Source organism: Sebastes umbrosus, chromosome 9 (genome assembly GCF_015220745.1).
Source record: "Sebastes umbrosus isolate fSebUmb1 chromosome 9, fSebUmb1.pri, whole genome shotgun sequence".
Taxonomy (NCBI): Eukaryota; Metazoa; Chordata; class Actinopteri; order Perciformes; family Sebastidae; genus Sebastes; species Sebastes umbrosus.
Genome location: NC_051277.1, coordinates 17,911,358 through 17,933,239, shown reverse-complemented (window position 1 = coordinate 17,933,239; position 21,882 = coordinate 17,911,358). Strand labels below are relative to the sequence as shown.

The 21,882-nt window shown below is 40.9% G+C and overlaps 3 protein-coding genes across 4 annotated transcripts; 1 reads left to right on the top strand and 2 right to left on the bottom strand.

Annotated features, from left to right (window-relative positions):
* On the bottom strand, positions 1–5,919 carry zdhhc24 (zinc finger DHHC-type containing 24). Its single transcript, XM_037780619.1, has 3 exons — positions 5,515–5,919; positions 3,400–3,677; positions 1–1,794 (listed from the first exon to the last, which is right to left on the bottom strand). Exons 1-3 carry the CDS (start codon positions 5,814–5,816, stop codon positions 1,502–1,504), a joined length of 873 nt encoding a protein of 290 aa, XP_037636547.1. The 5' UTR covers positions 5,817–5,919; the 3' UTR covers positions 1–1,501.
* Positions 5,920–7,878: 1,959 nt separating this feature from the next.
* On the top strand, positions 7,879–13,462 carry LOC119494607 (ABC transporter F family member 4). The gene is made up of 11 exons (XM_037780615.1): positions 7,879–8,002; positions 8,196–8,255; positions 8,362–8,515; positions 8,621–8,707; positions 9,145–9,229; positions 9,343–9,852; positions 9,954–10,086; positions 11,190–12,035; positions 12,110–12,286; positions 13,036–13,070; positions 13,144–13,462. The coding sequence occupies exons 1-11, from the start codon at positions 7,905–7,907 to the stop codon at positions 13,242–13,244; spliced, it is 2,286 nt and encodes a 761-aa protein (XP_037636543.1). The 5' UTR covers positions 7,879–7,904; the 3' UTR covers positions 13,245–13,462.
* A 145-nt stretch (positions 13,463–13,607) lies between these two features.
* Positions 13,608–21,425, bottom strand: pola2 (polymerase (DNA directed), alpha 2). Of its 2 annotated transcripts, XM_037780618.1 has the most exons (19): positions 21,128–21,425; positions 20,976–21,069; positions 19,186–19,310; positions 18,939–19,027; positions 18,762–18,819; positions 18,535–18,644; positions 17,970–18,169; positions 17,783–17,871; positions 17,164–17,316; positions 16,831–16,893; positions 16,595–16,646; positions 16,300–16,418; positions 16,072–16,110; positions 15,440–15,513; positions 15,202–15,310; positions 14,896–15,002; positions 14,562–14,618; positions 14,346–14,472; positions 13,608–13,984 (listed from the first exon to the last, which is right to left on the bottom strand). In XM_037780618.1, exons 2-19 carry the CDS (start codon positions 21,058–21,060, stop codon positions 13,832–13,834), a joined length of 1,809 nt encoding a protein of 602 aa, XP_037636546.1. In that variant the 5' UTR covers positions 21,061–21,069; positions 21,128–21,425; the 3' UTR covers positions 13,608–13,831. The 2 variants fall into 2 exon arrangements, with proteins under 2 accessions (XP_037636546.1, XP_037636544.1); XM_037780616.1 differs by having other exon boundaries at positions 20,976–21,416.
* Positions 21,426–21,882: the final 457 nt, after the last annotated feature.

The window sequence follows — 21,882 nt, the reverse complement described above, 5'->3', positions numbered from 1 at the left end:
TTGAACATTTTTCAATGGTTCCAAACTTCCCTTGGAACAATTTATTTCAGCAATTTCAAATGGCAAAACTGAATATCATGATGTGACCATGTGAAATAGCACAAAAAAGAAATAGGCAACAAACAATTCATAATACTTACAAACAATATTTTTGGGGCTGTAATATAGATTTATCTTAGGACAGGTAAGAGCACCTGTCCAAACAAAGGCTTGTAATTTTTCACTTCATTTTAAGGCCAGGAGAATTAAGATTACAAAAGCAAAAGAAATGAAAAAAAGATTGTACTGAGGTAATAGAAGTCCAGTTGGTATCAAGTGCTGTGAGACAAGTTATCTGTGTTCCAAATCCATACTACATACTAAATCAAAGCAGGTTTTGAGTATGTAGTATGTTCTACATCCTCTAAACAGTCAGGTGAAACAGCTTCAGGAACACCTCAGAAAACAATAACTACACATTTTTTGGAAAAACACTGTCAAGATATTGTATAAAATGGTAATGCATGTTGATTTCCTGTATACTTACTGCAAAAACAGGATGATGATATACAGTATATACTGTGTATAATTAGTATGTAGGAGGGAATTGGGACACATGAGTAGGTAAACGACACATCATTATTGTTACACCGTAGGTTTGGTTTGATTTGTAGTAGTACTTTAGACTGAAACATGGACAACGTAATGTGAAACATGGGGAAAAGCTGTTCACATGTGCTGTCTATAGGTACATTTTAAATAGTGTATTCACTAAATGATTTTACATTAGTCTGTAAACAGCAACACTAGATTTCACACCATGAGCAATTTCTGTCGACTTGTATGTTGTCCATCATTGTGAACCGCCTCCTATTTGCTCACGTGGCCAGTAAAAAGTGTGTAAAAAGTGTAATAAAGTCAGCTGGAGCTCAGGCGTGGATGTAGACAAGTGGAAAGCACAAGCACATCATGATCCTAGCAGCTAACGCACAACAGTAGATTGATAATCCTCTGGACGATTCAGGAACAGTGCAAGCCAAATTTGTATGACGGATACAAATTCAGATTTAGGCAAAATAAACAGTACAAGAAAGGCATGACTACCCAGGAGTCGTAGTCAGTAGTTAAACAAGGATTTAAAATGATTAAACTTCCATGATCAATAAATTCAATTTCAGTGTTGTTTACATACATTTTCAGTGCTCAGTATTCCAGAGGAACACTGCTAATTTCAAGCCTCACCGAGTGTAGAGATTACCTTTAAGTCAAGGTCAATGCACCTTCCAAAGTAGACCCATAATTTCTTTGTCTCAGCACGGGTAAAGTCTACAGAGAAGATACCAGTAGACAGTTATAACCATTAACATCTTAAACAACCACACGCACTGTTCTGGCTGCTTCCCATCCCAAGCTGCCTCTTCTTGAACTGAGGTGACCTTCCCTTCCCTGCTGCTCCCGATAACATTAACCATCACCACTAAAGCAAAGACACGCGGCCTGTTAATGTTCAGACTTTCGGTTGTTACCGGGCGGGCTCCAGCGATCCTGTGACCTGGAAGTTTATCCCATCTCCAGGACCAGGCGATGTGATGAGTGGGCAGAGCCAGCAGAGGTACCAGCGACGGCCCAGAGTGTGACGCAGGTTGCCCAGGATTCCGAGGTTGTAGGGTCGGCGGGTCGAGTACCACTCCCTGGTGGTCTGTCCCCGAAGCATCAGGAAGAGATGGAAGAAGAAGAAGGCGGACACCAGCAGGAAGCCCACCACGCACGTGTCGGCGATGAAGGCGAAGGCAAAGGCACGTGCTGTGACCTGACCTGGGGAGAGAAGGGACAGCAGAACGGATGAAATCACAGCCAGTGATATAAATCCGAGCGTAGGTTCAATTTGTTCGTGAAATAGTAATATTAATAGTTACATTCCAGGGTTTATCTCACAACTGAACAATGAGTCCACGAGCATAAATAAACCATCCTGCTGTATTAAAATTTAAAAGAGCTATGGGGAAAGTAACCTTTAATGTTGATCAAAATTAAAAATAAGATTTTTTTTTCCCAGTTTGGTTCTCAAAGTCAATGTTATGTATTTATGAATGTGCCTTTCCCTGTAGACCACTGTGGGTGATTAATGGGACACTTTGACCTGAGCTTTCTCTCAAGTGAGTTCTGGCACATAAAAATAGAGCAGACATTAACATAATTAAGTAGGCAGATTGCACGTCTGAGGTTTCTGCCATTTTTTTCCATTAAAGTGTTTTTGGGGTGGGAGTTTTTCCTTCTCAGAATTGAGGATCTAAGGATAGAGGGCATCGAATGCTGTGCAGATTTTAAAGCCCCTTTAGGCAAATTTGTGATATTGGGCTTTATGACACGGCTGTTTGTTTAATACTCGATTCGGATTGGTCAATTACTACTACTATTATTATTATTAATTATAATATTTTATTGTTCAACACAGGCCATTTCGGTAGAAGATGACAATAGAATAGAAATAATTTTGTTTTACTTTGGTACGGCTCTTTTCAGGCAGAGGTTTTACTGGCATCCTGTAGTCACTTTCAGTCCAAAATGGTGAAAGCGTAGCGTTGCTGTTCGGCGCTAATGGAACAATTGACTTTCACTTCTTGGCAATATACGTTCTTTGCCGTTGCTATGGACGCAGTCCTGATCTCCGTACATGGTCATTATTGTGGAATGAATCTGGTCTTGAATCGCCCTGATGGGGTGATTTAATTTAATTCTTAATTTATAAATTAAATTGACTGAACTTGTAGCATGGGCATATTTGCGATTATATATTTGTGTATGTGATGATGTTTAATAAATAGTTTCAGAGCAATTCAAACAATTTGAAATAGGTTAATCTTAGAGGTGCAAATATTACAAATAAAAGTGTGTACATTTAATTTAATGCAAAAGTTAAATTAAGACTGCTTACAATAAGGATCATTTTACTCCTGAAAATAAAAAAAAAACAAGAAGATCTGACAAGACACTCCCATACTAGTTATTTAATATCCTTCTGTTGAATTAGTCATAATTGAATTAGTCATAATAAACAAAACCTGAAAGTGCAAATTGCCAACTGTCAGCAACCAGCTGGTCATCAATCAGAAAAGGTTTGTCCATCATACATTGAGGTAAAGGATGGAGAGCAGAGACCTCTCATACTGAATGTCTGATTATAATAGTAATATCAAATGAGAATTAAAACAATTATTCAATGAATTAATTAGTTGATCACCAGAAAATGTTTTGTATGAGTCATCCTTGGCTCTGGAAAAATGTTTTGGGCATTTTTTGAGTCAATATAGGAAACTTTACAGATTACATTCTATCAGTGTAAACAGTATGAGTAACACTGGTAGACAAAAAGTCCCTCAGCTACAAGGAATAGACAGGAAGTGGAACAACAGGTCCTACCTGACACTAGCATGATCCAGGGTATGAGCAGCAGCAGGACGCTGTGCATAGTCACACCCTCCTTCAATATGACAATGAAGACCTCTGCGTTCATCAGAGTGGCGTACAGGAGCCCCGACCACATAAATAACAAGCAGCTCAGGAAGTAGCGGTAGTTAAGGAAGCCCACACACTGGCCAAAAAAGACGCAGTGGTGATCCCGTCGCAGCACACACACTTTGCAGTCGTAGCAGTGGGAGCATCGAGGAGGAGTGTGCGTCTCGCATGTATAACAGTACCTGTGTGAAAAAGAAGAGAGAAAATACTGCTATTTATGGTCAGAGGATACATTTCACAGATGAAATTAGCTTCATTGATCTCACTGAAACATAAAGACTGTGACCATCAGTTTGGGCTCACAGAAATCATTTACATGAAGTCACTATCTTTACACCTCAAGTTTCTTTGCTGTGTTCACTCTTATAATTGGTGGATGTCGCACTGTTAGGATTACACATTTTCTTCTGTATTCCCTCAAACTTGGAAAAACATTATTGTCTAAAATAAAATAGTATGTAGTATGAAAATATGTTAGCTGGAACTATGGGGGGCTTTCCCAAACTATGACAACAGACCAGAAGTACTCAAAAGTGTAGACAAGGATATCTAATGCTTTGGCCCGTATAGTGTACTGTGGTGATTCTCAAAGTAGGGTCAGAGGACCCCAGGGGTCGGTGGCACTCTATCAAGGGGTCCGCGAAATAATTTGCTTTTGCAATAAATTGTATTGTACCATTAAAAGTGCATATCTACAGATGGGGATATTTTGCACTAATAAAACAAGCATATTGTGTCCATTATGCGCACCCACGTTAGCCTGGGGCCAATAGAAACTCTGATAAGATTGTGACACGCAGCAATAAGTTAATTATTTTAAAGTTGAAGCTCTTTGTCATCCTGAAAGTCAGCTTTAGACTGTTAAATTTAAACGTCTGGATTTATTAAACGAGTCTTGCTACTGTTCATTTTCTGAAATCAATTATTTAAAAGTATGAATGCTGTCCTAGTATATAAGATAAGATAAGATTGGATCAACCTTTATTAATCCCCGGGGGGAAATTCAGGTGTCAAAGCAGCAAAGTGCAGATACAGAGGTGCAGGTGTACAAAAAGATTATAAAACAATAAATAGAAATACAGAATATACATAGTGAATGAACATAGTGAATGGACATAGTGAATGGACATAGTGAATGGACATAGTGAATGGACATAGTGAATGAACATAGTGAATGGACATAGTGAATGGACATGGTGAATGGACATAGCGTGTACCGTCCGTCAATAAAAAAATGTAGTGTACAATAAATAGATGTAATATGTGCAGTCTATAAAATGGTATATGGGATGTAGTGTAAAGTAAGTTTAAAGTGCACCAGTGGTTAGGAGAGGTGGTTTCAGATAGATGCAGATAGTCCAGGTAGTGCATGTTTGAAGTTTAAGATGGTGCAGACAGATGCAGACAGGTGCAGACAGGTGCAGATAAGTGCAGATAAGTGCAGATAAGTGCAGATAAGGGCAGTTTTCATGTGGTATTAACATGATCCAAATTAAAATGTATTTCTGTTTATCATTATCAAACAGGTCTGAAGTACTTAAGTTGGAAAGTTTTAGATACAAATAGTTTCAATGGCATCTAACATTGCAGATTGTTGAAAGCATTATGCATAATCGGTGTTGCAATTAAAAATGTTCTCCCCTTGGACCCAAAAACTTTGAGAACTCCTGGTGTAAGATAAGATAAGATAATAAAAGATATTCCTTTGTTAGTCCCGCAGTGGGGATTTGCAGTGTACAGCAGCAAAGGGGATAGTGCAAAAAACAAGATGCATCAGCTTACACAGTAAAAAAAAAAAGCTAAACAAAGTGTAACAAAATATGAACCATTTAAATGACTATTAACAAAATTGCACAAGTGGAAAATGATATTGCACAGCGGAAATGAATGCATTTCCACATGAAAATGTCATGTTATTGTCAGTTTTTGGTGTGTAAGTGTTATACTGTATGTCCACAAACCAAGACTGGATGCTAAATGTATAATAACCCCTCCAGCTGCTGCCTCCTGAGTCCTCACCTCCAGCCCTGCCCCATGCCCTCTCCTCCCAGGAACACCCCCTTGATGCTGGGGCTGGTCCTGACGAACAGCAGCGCGTTCCAGCAGATGTTGCCCAGCATGAAGTACTGAGCCAGCAGGTGGACCGCCTTCCACCAGGAGGACCACACCGTCTTCTTCTGGTCCGCCTCCAGAGGAGCCTCCACCAGCACCAGGTAGCTCACCTCCCCGGTGATGGAGAACACCAGGAAGGTGTTGAGGACCACGGGCAGGTGGCGACACACCCGGTCCACCCGGACAAACACCTGAGAAGCTAAACTCATGGTTCCGGTTCGTCCAGCTCTAACGTGACAGCGCAGAGGACGGAGCGGTTTGACCGACGCACCGTGGTTAACTAGCTGTCTAGCTTCCGCTAACAGGTGTTACATGAAAATACATCCGCACTGCAACAACAAACTGGTTCCACTTGTTACACATCCCCTCTTCTTCTTCTTCTTCTTTGAGGTTTATTTGCAAACAACGATTTGGTGCATTACCGCCACCAACTGGTCTGGCATGTGGATCATTCTGGCTAATAATTACTATAAAAAAAATAAAAAAAATAAACAAACAACCTCATATTTTTTCAATCCTATTAATTTGTCTAAGATACTGAAATATTGTTATATAACACTCATTTAGTGAGTTCTTTTGTAGAATATCTATTAAATCAAAGTGTACTCTGAAGATATCACATCATTCAAAACCCACCTGTTTAAACTGGCATACTCTCTCTAGCACTCATCATCACCCATCCTATGTGTCTGTACAAATATGTCTCTGTCATGTCCTGTTGTTTTTATATTGTTTTATCTGTCTATGTTTTAATTAATTCTTGTAAGGTGTCCTTGGGTGTCCAGAAAGGCGCCACCAAATAAAATGTATTATTATTATTATTATTTAATCTCTTTGAGGCCTTGACTCAAATGCCTTCCTTCTTTGGCAGAAAGGCCATTACAAGAAACTGGCTTATAGCAGACACACCCAGACTAAGACAGTGGTTAGACATAGAACAGGAAATATTTATGATAGAAAAATATTCTGTAAGAGTGAAAGAAGACGATTTTAACAGAAAATGGGAAAAATGGATTAGGTATAGAAATAAAGACACAGATGCTGAATGATCTTTTGACAATAATGTGAGTTATTGGAAAATGTTTTAATTAGAAAATAGTTTTGTATACTGCATCATTAATTGTAAACCGTATCCTCCTCTTTGCTGTTGTAAGTTTCGTTGTTATATTTGTGTTTTATTTGTGAATGTATTAAGGCAATAAAGTGACAAAAAAGATGTTATTGTGGTTTTGTGTTGGATATTATAATTAAATATGTTTATACATATATATTTGTGCCTAAAATAACCTGCTGCTGTTTCACTGATCTGCTTTGCTAAATGCATTTTTGTTTGTTCCCTCCACCTAACAAGCATCCACCTGTGGGCTCTGCTATTACAACCCCTAAAGGAGGAAATTGCCTCGATACCGCCTTGCTTCATAGAGAGTGAGGAAGGGGCTTGACCAGGGGCAATGCTAGAAAATCTGGGGCCTACTTAAGACCTGTTATGAGAGGCTCTTTAATAATAAAACATGTTCCTCAACCCAGTCTTGATGTCATAAATAATAGCATTTTACCATATCTAAATAAACTTACTGGTAATATTTTAACGTGAGTTGTCCATCTAAACTATTTCTCATATGAAGGTAAATGCTATTTTCTCTAAACCAAAGGTGTCCACTTCTGATCCTCGAGAGCCCCTCATTTGTCCATCTTCCCTAACACTGCAAAGACATCTGATTAGCGTATTATTGTCTGAACACACTTGATCAAGCTAATCAGATATAGGTTGAGAAATATACAGTGTTGGGGCTCTCCAGGACCCGGAGTGAGGACAACATCTATAATGTAATTTCCAATATATAATTTATAAATATAAGATGGATACATGTTATCATAATAGGATGTTTCATTGTCAAAATAAAGTTTTTTAGGATGTTATATATCTCACTCTAATCTGACGTTTAATAGCCTTTTAAGGCCATTTAAGGTGCATGCCTGTTTCTGTTTTATTATAAGAGAATATCCTCAGATGGCAGGACAGTGATGTGTGCTGCAAATATCAGAAATGAGGTTGAAAATAGTTCTGAATATGTTGAAATGAAGTGCCATATCAACGGTTTTCAATCTTTTCAAATATTTAAGTGGATGTTTTAATAACTTGGTTACCTGTGTGGCATTAAAAAAAGCTCTCACTACTGATTAACCCGATTACTACGCCCATGTGTGGATTGGCAGCATGTCTCTAGTCCCTCCCCCCCCCCAAAGCGCAGACCTTAATCCCCGATAATCTCTGCATCTACTGAACGCCTGCAGTCATGGCTGCACCGAAGGAGAATTTACTGTCTCTTGGGCATCTGACCGGCTCAGAAAGAAACACTTTCACAAAACAAAGAGAGCACAGGCAGAAAAAGAGGTGAGTTCCTTGACTGTTGCCATGACGTCAGAGAGTGGTAATCATGGGTGATGGACTTTTTTTTTAAGCTTTAGACCAAGCAAATGTTTCCATGTCAGTCGGAATGTATAGTAGTCATGTCAACTCAGGGTTGTGTGTGTCGCTCAGGTTACTATGATGCTGTATTATGATGCACTGTCTCTTTATCTCACAGTGTCAACAGGCCCACGCTGTTGCAACCAGACTTTTCAACTCCTCAGAGTCATCAGCAGCTGTAAGTACACATACAAAAGGCAGCAAGATGCTTGCACTGTGCATCATCGTGCATGTTGGTGTAACTGTTTTGAATCTCTGACTCTGTGTGTCTGTGTTTCCTGCAGCAGGGCGATGCATCTGCAGCAGCGCTGGCAGGAGCTGAAGGAGAGAGAGCTTACAGCCCAACATCACAACAGGCAGCTGCTGCAGCAGTTTGAGGAAGCCCAGGACACACTGAGAGAGATGATGACCCTCACTGCTGCCATGAAAACTATTCGGGTGCACAGACACAAACACAACAAACACTTCCAATCTGTACAGTACCCCCGCCTCTGTGAAACTCTGGTGCTGAACCTTCTTCTTCTTGACCTTTGACCCCTCCAGATGGAGTATGAACGGTACCTGGAGGAGAGCTCCCCTCGCTGGCAGCAGCAACTCAAGGAGAAAACACGGCAAGCGGCTCAGAAGAAGGTACAAGCACAGTCATGATTCACAAAGTTTGTGGCCAATGCATACAGCTGGTTCTGACATGAGAGTCATCTAAATATACAATTTGAGACAAAAAAAATGTTGAAATTCAACCCTTAAACTTGTTATACTCAAAAAAGGGTGAAAAGTGGTGTAACAATTACAAAATTAGAGGATGTGCAATACGACAGCCCTTTCCGCTCTGCATATTAATCATTAATTGCAAATGTCCCCGCTGTAGGACTGATAAAGGAGTATCTTATTTTATCTTAATCATTGTAACCGTTTCTACATTATCCTGCCTGACGTACATTTTTTTTTCAAAAGCATATCTGAAAATAACTTCTCATTATCTCATTATACATGTAAAAGACATTTCTGTTGAACTTTTACTGCATGCTGTGCAGCTCTATCAGTGTGAAAACATCTTTCTTTAACAGAGGATGGAGGAGTATTTGAGGTCATGTCTAAAGAACACAGAGGAACGAGTGACGTCTTCTGCAGATCGACATTTACTTTCACAAGGTTTGTCCTCCTCTTCACTGACTTCAAAATGTTCACATTTATTCTTCAATTTGAATGGTGTTCCAGACACATGCAAACTCCGATCTAATATGTATCATTGTTCTTTGCTGCAGGCTCTACTACAATGCCACACAATATAGCTGCACCTCCAAAGCACTACAGCCCAAACAGCCACTTAGACTACAACCAAGATGGCTCCCCTCATCTCCCCTACATGCCCTCTTCCTGGCTGACCCACCCTCAATCCCAGATGGCTAGGTTTCCTATCAGAGCGCCCTATCAACCTCAGGGTTCCTCTCATGTCCCTCCATCTTTCCTCCCACATCCTCATTCGTTCCAGCTCCACCACCCCGCCTCCACACCTGGTGATCGTCACCCCTTGCCCAGGCAGACTCCACCAGGCTGGGCGGCTTCCCTGCAGCCTGACTACCTCTGGTCCTTGGCTGCTGGGATCCCTTCAGTCTCTGAGGCTCTGTGGGGTCAGCTCTACACGGAGGAGCCTCCTCCTGAGACGGGGGTGGCTGGAGAGGAGGCTGACACAAGCCGAGCACCGAGCTCAAAGATAGAAAGAGGTGGTGGAGGCAGGAGCAGACAATCATCCCAGGAGCTGGACATCAAACCAGGTGGGAAAAGAAAACATGACAAGTTAGGACTGAGTGGATATTTTCCTTCACCTCTGACATGGGTTGTAATTTTTGTATATGTGTGTGCGTTCTGTGCCTAGTTCGTCTGTCCGGTGGCCATGCAGAGAGCAGCAGGGAGTCCAGCCAGGTGAGCAGAGAGAAGAAGAAGAAGAGGCAGGAGAGAGGAAGATCACATCGTTCCTCCTCAGACAGAGAAAGTTGCAGCTCTCAGGAGTAAGTACTCATCTCTATATATATGCACAACAACTAGCTCCAAACTAGAGACCGTGGGATTTTGAAACAAGTAAATTTAACCATCAGTTAAATGGTTGCATGAGAGAACTATAAGTGCTTCAGGTAGTCATCCAAAACAATCCCTTTCCTAAACACATATATTAGTTATGAACTGTAACACACACAAAGAGAGAAGAGAGTACATGCACAGAGCATACCTCAATTTACAGGCTTGAAAAGATAAAACTATGCAGCATTTCACAATGAAAAGGAAAAAAATAAGGCAAAGTTGCTGACAATCTTGCAACTCCAACTAGGGGTCCTGACCCTCAGGTTGGAAACCACTAATCTATGTTCTGCTCACCATATAAATCCACTAATACGCTGATTACCAACCTTTCTGACCCCTCATTTGGGGTCACCAAAGCTTAACGGGGCATCGCAAGGCCTTCTTGATTTTAAGGGGTATAAGATAACTTTAAAAAAAATATATATATGGTTGGCTTATATCTCAGCATTTCATTGATTTCTGTGAAGAAAACTAAATGAAATTGTTATTTTTAAAGTTTGAATTATTATTATATTAAGGTATAAACTTAATCTCACAGTATACTGTAGGGGCACGGTGAAGACCTGGACACAAGTTAGATTCATGCATTAGAAAAGTATGCATTTAAAATAACCAAAGACCTAATAGATCAATGGCTAAGCATCAGGGAGAAGAAAACACTGAATTTGTCAAAAAAGAAGCCTATTAAGTGTGCATGATTGTTAAAAATTACAGAGACAGACAGAGAATTGTATTAAAATACCAGGAAAACTCATCTCTGATGTAATATTCACAGGAAATAATCTGCTTAAAACTCATCCAAATCACTCGTTTTACACAAACCTCCTGCAGTTATTGTGTTCACTATTTGGTTAATTGTGCAGTTTATCAGTTGTTCTGTACTGTTATTGAATATAATATGAAATATCCATAAAATAGGTCACTTAGTCAGGGGGTCGTAAGTTCATTCAATGACAGAAAACGGATTGCTTAAGATAAAAAGGTTGGGAACCACTGTACTACCCCATCTCTTTTCATCCATTCCTCATTTCAGGTCATCTGGGACTTCCAGCGCCGTTGTCATCGCTGCAGTCACAGTAGCCCAAAGCTCAGGAAGTGACGCCTCATCAGAGAAAGGCAGAACCAGCACCAGTAGGAGGACGAGGAGGAGAAGTGGGGGGCTTGCTGTTGGATCACCGAGGGCTGAGAAGGTGGCGAAGGGAAGCAAAGGAGATGACTCAGGGAGTCACAAAGAGGAGAGTCAGTCTACTAGTGAGGAGGTAGGGAGTCTAATTGAAGAATCCAGGAGTAAAAAAGTAGAGAATGAAAGTCCTGACGATAAATCAGAGAGCTGTGGAGAGGAGTCTGGATCCAAGAGGGAGGAGGAATCAGGAAGTGTTAGCATAAAGATTGAAAAAGGAGGTGGAGATGAAATAGAAAAGCAGGAGAGTAGCAGCTCTGAACAAAGCAGTGATGGAGAAAAGGATGAGGAAGATCTAGGAGATGGAGAAGATGGTGACGCTGAAGAAAAGGAAAAAAGTCAGACAGATGAAGAGCAAGAGGAGAGAGATGTGGAGGAGGATGATGATGATGAGGCGTCTGAAAGAAAGAATACAACAGAGGAAGAAGAGGAGACAGGAGCAGAGGAAGAGGTTGAGGAGCAGGGTTCAGAGGTAAAGGGTGATCGTGATGAAGAAGAGTCAGACAGCTTAAACAATGAAGATGGTGAGGAAGAGAAGAAGGGTTCTGCATCTTCTCAAGATGAAGAGGAGGACAAGAATGAGAGTGAAGGAGGTGAGGAGGACGGGGAGTCAGACGAAGAGGAGCAGAGGGGAGACTTAGCAGGAGGACCAGAGGAGGAAAGAGATTCAGACGACAGTATCATCTCACCACAGGACAAGTAAGATCATTAAAGAATAATGAATTAATGAATTAATCACAAACGACGTCACCTGAACTTCAATCTGTTTTCAGATCTAAAAAGATGCACATCATTCCCGAGGAGGCAAGTGAAGATGAGGAGGAGGAAGAGGAAGAGGAGGAGAAAGAGGGGAGTAAATCAGGATCTCCTGACGATGACTCCAATGAGTTCAGTGACGAGGAAGATGTTGAGCATCTACTTGCACCTCAAGAACAATCACAGAAAAAAGAGTGAGTCCTGTTTTTACATCTCTGATGGCAAAAACTACACTGAAATATGGGGGTGTAATGATCCACCGATCTGGATCTATACATCGATTTATTACACGGCTTTGTTGAATATTCGATTCTGATTGGTCAATCACGGCGTTCTATGGTCTGTTATTTCTTTAAAGCAGACCGTTGCTATGTATAACAGACCGTTGCTACAGGTACAGTTCTGATGTCGGACTCTGGCGGACCGTTTTTGTGTTAAATCTATTGTTGATTTCTTAAGTAAGTAGCCGTGTAATAAGCAGGATAATGTACAGCTAGTGGGTCATTGTTGTGAAATAAACCCCTTCAGGGCGATGCGACACCCCGGCTCGCTGTACGTTATCCCTCACTTAACGATCAGCGATCGATGCAAAGTGAAAACATTAATACATATCATCTTTAAGAGACGCCCTTATTTTGAAATTCTTAACTGATAAAAAAACATTTGTTCTTTTATAGTGAACAGGTCTATTTTTATTAAAAAGAATAGATTGTTTTTTGTGAGTTTTGTGATATAAATGTAACCGATTGTGTTAAATGGCAATATGAGATTGTCTCACATCGTTCGCAGGCCCCCGAATTGAATCAAAATCTTATCATGCCAGACTTTGTGATATCAGCAAATATCGCATCGTCGTCCAAAGAATCGATTTATCATATCGAGATGAAACTTACACCCCTACTGAAATATGAGTTTCACATGTTTTTTGTTTACATATTTCCAGAGAAAAGGAGCTGAGAGCTGATGAGAAACCCAAAGGTACGGTATCGTCAGACTTTACAATTAAAAGTTTGAAATTTGAAGATGCTGACCTGTTTAATTTCATTTCCAGCAATTTGTGACAACGTGCAGATGTTTCGAGTGGAGCCGGACAAATCGACAAAGTCTGATCATCTCAGTGACTCTGATGAGTTTGACCACTTTTATAGCTGAATATGTTTGTCTGAACTGCCGAAACTCAGGAATAAAAGGAAACAACTCTACATCAGCATTAAGTGTTACATCAGAGTATTATATTAAAAACAACTTATGAAAAAGGATGTTGATGGTGGTAACGATGTTTTTTTCTGACATCTGATTGGAAATGGATATTTAAATGTTGCATTATTACCCATCCATAACACCACTACATTAAACTGCATTATATACATATTAAACAATTACTTCTATTTTTGGACTACAAAAGAAAGCCGGTTTCTTTCTCCTCCAATCAGAGCCTTAGAAACAGACATAACGCTGTGACAAACAACAAAATCACTTTAGTAGTTGTAAGAGTATAGTACCAAAAAACACAAAGAGAGACAATAATTTATTGAAAAGAGATTATTATTTCTGTTTGAGTGACTGATATTCCACCACAGTAATGACACCACCAACCAGACATGTTTGTTATATAAAAATAAACCATCAACAGTACAGTGAATTATTTTTTTAACATATTTTACATCAGCGTTCAAAGCTGCTTGGTGAACTGGTCCGGGTTAATTCAGCTGGTGACAACGAGGATTCAGAGTCTTAATTTAGATTTTCACCACCTGAGCAGCCAAACAGGGGCTCGCTCTCCGCCCGTCGTCTGATGGAGCGCTGCGCTGGATGAGCAACCTGCCGTAAGTCCCACCCACCTGGCCTTTGGTCAGCCGTCCGGGGTTGACACACACACAGCCGACCACATCCTGAGGACAGGCGGAGAGACGAGGTTTTAACAGATATTATATGTAAAATAATCAAAAAATAAAGTGCCCATCTTAAAGGTTTTTGCATTCAGTGAAATTTTAAAATAATTTTTTTGGGATAAATGAAAAAAATTCATTCAGGCAAAATTTAAATTTTTTTCAGTATTTTTTTTGTTAAAATTAAAATTGTTATAATTAATAAATTAATTATTTAAATGGTTGTTGTTTTGTAATATGAAACTGAACTCAAAGTTGCACTTATTTTCATATTAACACTACATTAAATGACTGTTTAGCCTGTAATCAATAACTGGACTACATGTTTGTGGAGAGGATGTTAACAGAAACAGGAGGATTGTACCTTTACGAAATAGCGCAGCTCGGAGGGAACGATGAGGACGTCGGGGGTCAGCGGCATCTGGCCGAAGCTCTGGAACTTCTCATAATCCATGTTGACCTCCTCCACAGGCGGGTACAGCGGGTAGTAGCTGGAGGTGAAAGCACAAACACGGAGGTCTGTTAACGTTGGGCCATCTTCAAAATAGAGAGAACAAGTGAACTGTTTTAGGACTCCTACCTCCTCTGGGTCAGCATGTGTTTCAGTATGCGTGAAAATCTGTCTGATCCAGTGCCGCTGCAAACACAACACATGTTCAATTTCAATATAATACTGTACAGTGATGATATTCATTAAAATATATAAATCAATAATATGCAACTACTGCTTCTGGTATTTGATTAAACTCCCACAGAAAGACAGCTTAGAGGAGGTTTGTTCATGTGAATGATGTAACAAAACTTTAGAATCACACTAAACATTCAGTTCAGTAACACATTTTCCTCTCAATTTATTTTCTAACTGAGCTCCACTGCTGGATGAAGGTGTGTGAAAAATTAGAAATCTTCCTCACCAGCTGATCTCCTCTGCGCCCATGTGGAACAGGATGTCAGTGGAGGTCACGCCAAAGGTCACACCGTCAATCAGCAGGGTGCAGGGGTCAGGGACCAGGGTGACACGCTGCAGAGTAAGAAGAGAAACACTGATATAACACAGATATGTGCATTAAACTGACAATTTTGAATCTTGTTGATAACGAGCCTGAAAGAGGTGTCGCTACGTGACCTACTCTAAGACTTGTGACTCCTCAAATACAAAGTTTCTAACATTTATTTAGTTTACATGCTCAGTCCTACAGTCAGGTGTTTGTGTGTCTGACCTGGGCCTGGTCCTTAATGACGTTCGGCAGGATGAAAGGAGGCTGTGGGTAGATGAAATGATGGTGGATGTCTCTCTGGGAGGGAACAAACACCAGGTGACAGCCAACGCTGGATAAAAGAAAAAACATTAGTCATCATTATAGTTAAGTTTCTGATTAGGGCACATTATAAAAAAAGTAACATGAGGAAAATTACTGCTCTTTAAAAGGTACTTAGGAGGTTAAAAATGAGACGTACCTTTTGGTTCCATCCACAATGCTTTCGATACATCTTGAGAAAATGGCCTCAAACGTCTCGGTCACCTGAGCTTTCTATTTCACAACATGGAGGAGATCAAGATGGTCTCATAAATTCATGATCAACCAACTTGATTTGAAGAGCCGGACAGAATACATTAATATGTTGAACAAAAGGAATTAACATTGCCATGTATTGATTACCAGCCAAGACAGCGACGCTGCTGTTGTTTTCACCTTGTGAGTCTGTGTGTGCGTCATCATGGCAAAATGTGTACTGTAGCAGGAACCACAGAAGTGGTTTCGAGTACTTTGCCAGGTGTTTATATGTGGGTCTGTCTGTGGACAGATTTTGTGACAGCGATAGCGTCACAACGGCGCAAGATGCAACTTTACAGGTGTGTAATTGGGATCAAAATGAAGGTCGTGTTCGAGGATGGTGGTCCAAGCAAGGGCGCCGGAAGTAGGAGGGTAGGAAGTTTACACTTTTTACACCCCTTGCCCAATTTGGCGTCGCGGCTGGTGGGATCACATCGCAAGAGGGTCTGTTGTTTTGGATGTTGTTTTAAAATGCAAAACATTAGATCTAGGAGCAGTGGGTATTCTGAGATAAAGAAACAAACTGTAACGTACCTCAATTTGTTCATGTTTGGAATCCACAAACGGGCCCAGCTGGAGAAGAGAAGGGAGAATAAGAAAACCCATTCATAACATGCAGTCATGTGACCTCTGTGTTTCTGTAAGCTACTAAACTGCGACAGAAGAAGAGATGTGACTATTTTGTACATCTTACAAGATTTCTGTTTATTCGTTTGTCCAACTGCTGATTAAGATAAAGCAACAAAAAAAAGGTGACTATACCAGCAGGCAGACATCAGGGCGGTCCCTGACAATGACATTGATGAGGTCCAGCAAAGGGTCAAAGGTCAGGCTGTCAGAGGGAGTGTACGGTCCGCATGCCACCATTACATTCATTGGCTCTGCAATCGCATGAGACGACAAGTGTGTATGTAATTTACCATGAAAGACAAAGAACTAAAACAAAGCTTTGATACAAGCAGACTGCACAGTCACTCCTGATGTTGTAGTTGAAGGCTTTAAGGATGAACATTTAATCATTTAATCAACATAAATGTTATCAAACAACATCACTTACCTTCATCCATCTCCATTTTCACCTCAGGAGTGTAGAAAGGAAGAGGGACTCCCTAAAAAAGACAAGACTATTAACAGAAGATACTTAAACAGTTCTAAAAGTTGAGATACTTTGAGCCACTAAATTTTGGATTTTGAAGCAATATTTCCAGTAAATGTTGCTTCATGAAGGCCTCATCGTCTTTGACTCTCTTCATGTATCAGCACTTAGAAAAAACGTGTTGACTTGTTGCTGACCTCGCAGAGTTTGGAAGCCGTCAGTTTTCTTCCTGTTGTGTTCATTCCCTCCATCACCACCACCTGAGGAAAGAGAACAGAGTGTCTTAAACTGCAGGCAGGCGGTTATTTATTCTTATGTGGTAATTGTTGACTGGTTGTTGTCAGAGTTCTCGGTCAGACGCTGGGAGAGTCTCCCGCCCAGGTCCTTGGCATACTCTGTTACTCTTGGTGGCCGTGTACCCGGCTGCACACACAGCTCAGTGCACAGGAAAAGGATAGACCACCGCTCTGTGTCAATAATGTCAGAAATACTTCTTAACACAGTACAAAAGACTTTCAAAGCAGACCCACCTGACCAGGAAACAGTGAGTACTCTTTAAGTTCTGATAGGTCGACAGGTACTATCTGACCGCCTTGCTCCGGTCCCGCCTCCAACAGAACCGAGTGTGCGTTCAGTTTGCCGTTACTGTCACAGCAAACCTGACCCAACACCGTTATACTGTCCTACAGGTGAAGAGATAGAAAACACGCACAACTGAGCAGTCAGGCAATACTTCATTATACAAATATGTGGGATGCATGTTTTTTCATCTTATCAGATCATTTATATCACATATAACATTTATATATAGATTATAGTAGATTATCAGTGTTTTCTTGCCAGATTCGCTCACAGCACGTGGAGAAAATAGACCAGACGGCGAAACTATCACTGATGATCGCAAGACGGACGCGGCGCATCATGGTGCGGCGCGTCCTGTATGAACAGCCCAACTGATTTTGTGTCCACAGGCTCCGTCCTTTCTCCGCTTCCCATTCATTGTCTATGTAAGCAGCCGTGCAATGCATTCTGGTAGCATGGCGGCGCGATTCATTTTTTCAATAAGTAAAACTGGAGGTTGATTTGTTGTGTTTTTAAGGTTTCTATGATTGTAGAGTTTTTTTCACAGCAGTAACAGCTGAGCTGTACCTGAGCGGGCAGAGAGACGGGGGAGAACTCTTCGATGTTGAAGTGAGACCTGAGGCCGTCGCCGAGCTCCTCTATCTTCTCCGTCAACACTGGGGGAAATAGATGCAAAGATCGTCAACTTAAAACAATGTGTCAATCATATGAACGGTTTCTATTTATTTGAGCAGGCTGTACACTGATCTCTCACCATTTCGAACATCGCGCAGCCTCTGGAACATGTACTTGTAGCTGCAGCGGAGCGAGTCTTCAGGCCCTTCCAGGAGCTCCAGTTGGACGCCGGCGCCCAGAGCCTTCCTGCCTGCCCAACGGGTTCCCTGCACGGCCCCGAACGAAACCACCACCTCCCCTTTTGCTCCTCGCTGGCTGTACTTCTGTGAGGGTGTTGCACTTCCAAAGGGAGAAGGGAAGAGGAGGGTCACATTGCAACAATTGTCCATCTTAACAAGTGGTTCAACATGTGTTTTAAAAAATGTGTTTTCTCTTGTTGTCATGGCCCCAAAATGATGCAATACCTTCAATTCAAAATGTAAAATAAGCCAATGAACTGCACATGAAGATGCATTTAAACAAACAGTTCAGTTTTGTATATTCAGTTTCTCAGAAATAAATTACTAGATAATAGAAAGTGATTTTAAGACAAGTCAAGACACAATAATTCTTAATTATGTTGTTCGTGGACAAACATCAAAACCATGAAGCACTATGTGTTTGTGTGGATTCACTGACTGTTGGTCTGTGTTGTTGCTGAGTACCTGGGAGAAAAGCTGGCAGGAGACAGCAGCAGGCTCGGGCTGGCCAGCAGAGCTGCACTTCTTTTTGAATGTGGGTGTTCAGGAGTGGTCAGCGCTCGTTTCTGGGAACCCTACACGTTCACACACAGACAGGGTCGAGCACACAAGCGAGTCAGAACTACTTCATTTAGCTTTAAAAGTGTATATGTCAACAGAAACACCGTCTGATGTTAAAAGTGACGGCTTACCTTAGCAGGAGTAGAGTAGGCATCCAGCAGATTCTCCTCCTCTTCCTCAGCTTTGATTCTGAACAACTAATGTCAAGGATCATAACACAGTGGCATTAACGTATACTCACGATAGATGACAGATTCATACAGAAAGAGATGGATAGTCAAGCGTGAGGAGTTCACTGTGAAGGATACATGTCCTGTATTGTGTGGATGTCTCTGGTTCTGTTGTGTTTTTCTTCTTTTCTGAAGCTTTGTTTGGATCTATTCTTCTTGTTTAACACCTGCAACAAAAAAAATGAACTCAGTGTAAATACAAATTAGGTGCCCCATCTGATGGTGAGGACAAATTATTATTGACAAACAGAGGGCCAAGTTCAACGCAACATCAATAACACAATACATATGACAAAAGGAAACGTAAATTTATGTATCCTGTTACCTCATGTTCAAATTGCTCCAGGTTGTCCGTGGTGAGTTTTAGTCCATTTTTTGTGGTGCTGTAGGCCACCCACTCCAGCACCATCTCATCTGCCTGTATCCTGTTACAAATACACTGCGCCACCACTGAGCGACAGAGATGTGGGACAGGAAGAAGAACAGGTAAGCATGATGTAATAAGATGACTGCAAAATGCAAATACAGTACAGAGGAATTAAAGGTGGAGGATAACTACAGCAGACATAAGTGACCAAGAGCACATTTAAAATCACACACATGAGTACAGACACTTTTGTACACCACTGAGACATGATGCACATAAAATAGTTTGTTTGTTGACTTTATCATCTTTTTTTGCTTAATTTATTCCTTTATCACAGACATCACACGCTAAATTACATCAATGTGATGTAAATGTGGCAGATTTGGCCACCTGCAGTCACTGTCATGGTTGATATTAAAGGTCCCATATCATGCTCATTTTCAGGTTCATACTTGTATTTTGTGTTTCTACTAGGATGTGTTGACATGCTGTAATGTTCAAAAAAACTTTATTTTCCTTATACTGTCAGTCTGAATATGCCTGTATTTACCCTCTGTCTGAAACGCTCTGTTTTAGCGCATTTTGACAGAATTGCAACAGAATTGCAACAGAATTGCGTTGCTAGGCAACAGCTGGGTCCATGTGTACTTCCTGTCAGCTGATGACATTCACATACACTGCAACCAGGAATAAACTGGGACACATTTAGAATGTTTACGTTTAAATCTGTGTCAAAGGTGACATCACGAATGGGCAGAAATCCTGACAGCTTGTTTCAAATGCAGAGTTTCTGAATACGGGCTGTGTGTATTTCCCTGTGGATTGAGTGTTTCAATACTTTCACAGTATTTATATAGGACTTAAACCTGCTTTATAATAAAAAAATATGAAAAAAACTCACTTTTTTTATAATATGGGACCTTTAAGCATTGCAAGAAACAAATGAGCAAGACAAAACTACATAAATGCCCATGTAATAATAGGACATTGTGCAACCAAAAAGAAAACCCATATACACAGCTACAGACAGACACTGTACATACGCTGTATGGTAACGTTATATAAACTCTCACCTCACCTCACCTCACCTCATCTCCCATCATCCCACCTTACCTCTTCTCACCTCATCTCCCATAATCCCATATCATCTCACTTTACCTCACCTCATCCCATCTCATCTCCCATCATCCCACTTTACCTCTTCTCACCTCATCTCCCATCATCCCACTTTACCTCTTCTCACCTCATCTCCCATCATCTCCCATCATCCCACTTTACCTCTTCTCACCTCATCTCCCATAATCCCATATCATCTCACTTTACCTCACCTCATCTCCCATCATCCCACTTTACCTCTTCTCACCTCATCTCCCATCATCCCACCTTACCTCTTCTCACCTCATCTCCCATAATCCCATATCATCTCACTTTACCTCACCTCATCCCATCTCATCTCCCATCATCCCATATCATCTCACCTAACCTCTCCTCACCTCACCTCCTCTCCCATCATCTCACCTCATTATTGACTATTTGGGTGGTTGGTTGTTGGGGGTAAAGTGGTCGTGTCTAGAAGGAGAGCTCGCAAATTGCAAAATCTGATCTGAGCTCGCGAGACTCACCTATACTAACCCTATCCTTAATCTCGCAGTTTGCTGGTTCCCTTTTAGCCACGACCAGGTGATATTCTAAGACGACACATTTCCTAGAAAAGGACAACATTTAGCACAATAGCTAAAGTTACTTACTCTTGTCGAGAGCGGAGTCATCCTGGCAGGCTATATCGAACATCTCCAGCTCTGTTGTCAGGCTTTCTCCTGTTACTAGCGCCATGGTTTAGTGCTGTATAGCTAGACTAGATTATATAGTTATAGTATTATATGGAGAGTCCAATGTTTACCTGATAGTGAACGTTATCTTAGCTCTCACTTCATAGTCAACACCGACGAGCTCACTCTCTTTCTAAACACTAGTTACAGCAGTTAAACTACAGGTCAGATGGCAGAGTAAACCTGATCAACATCAAGACGCTCGTTTCATTTTACCGCGAAAAAGTGCTGCTGGTGTTTGGCGGCCGGAAGTTGCGTCACATTCCAAAACAATAATAAGCGGAAGTGAGGCAGCGACGAAAGCTACAAAAATAAAAGCCTCTCCCGCCATCTAGTGGTCACTGCGAGTGTTTATTTAGTTTGAGCCCTCAGGCCTGTTGAAATGCTTTCAGGTTTCATGCTTTTATGCACCAAATATCTGGAACAAGCTCCCAGAAACCTGCAGGACCAACTCCAACTCTGAGCTCCTTTAAATCAAAGCTTAAAGCCATCCTGTTTGCTGCTGCCTTTTATTAAACCAGATAATGATCTTAGACTGCACTAGAGCTTTACTCTTGTGTGTTATACTCTGTTTTAGCTTGTTTTTATTTTCTAATCTTTAATGTTTTTATAACTGTTTTAATTATGTCTTAATGTTCTTTTTGCACTTTGTCGCAATGTTCTTGAATGTTTATGTAAAGCACTTTGATTTGCCCTGTTGCTGAAATGTGCTATACAAATAAAGCTGCCTTGCCAGTCTGGTTATCTTAGCTTAACTTGTTTTATACCTACGAACAATAGTGTCAACTACTGTGTGGTGCAACCTTAATACAGTCTCAATAAGAAT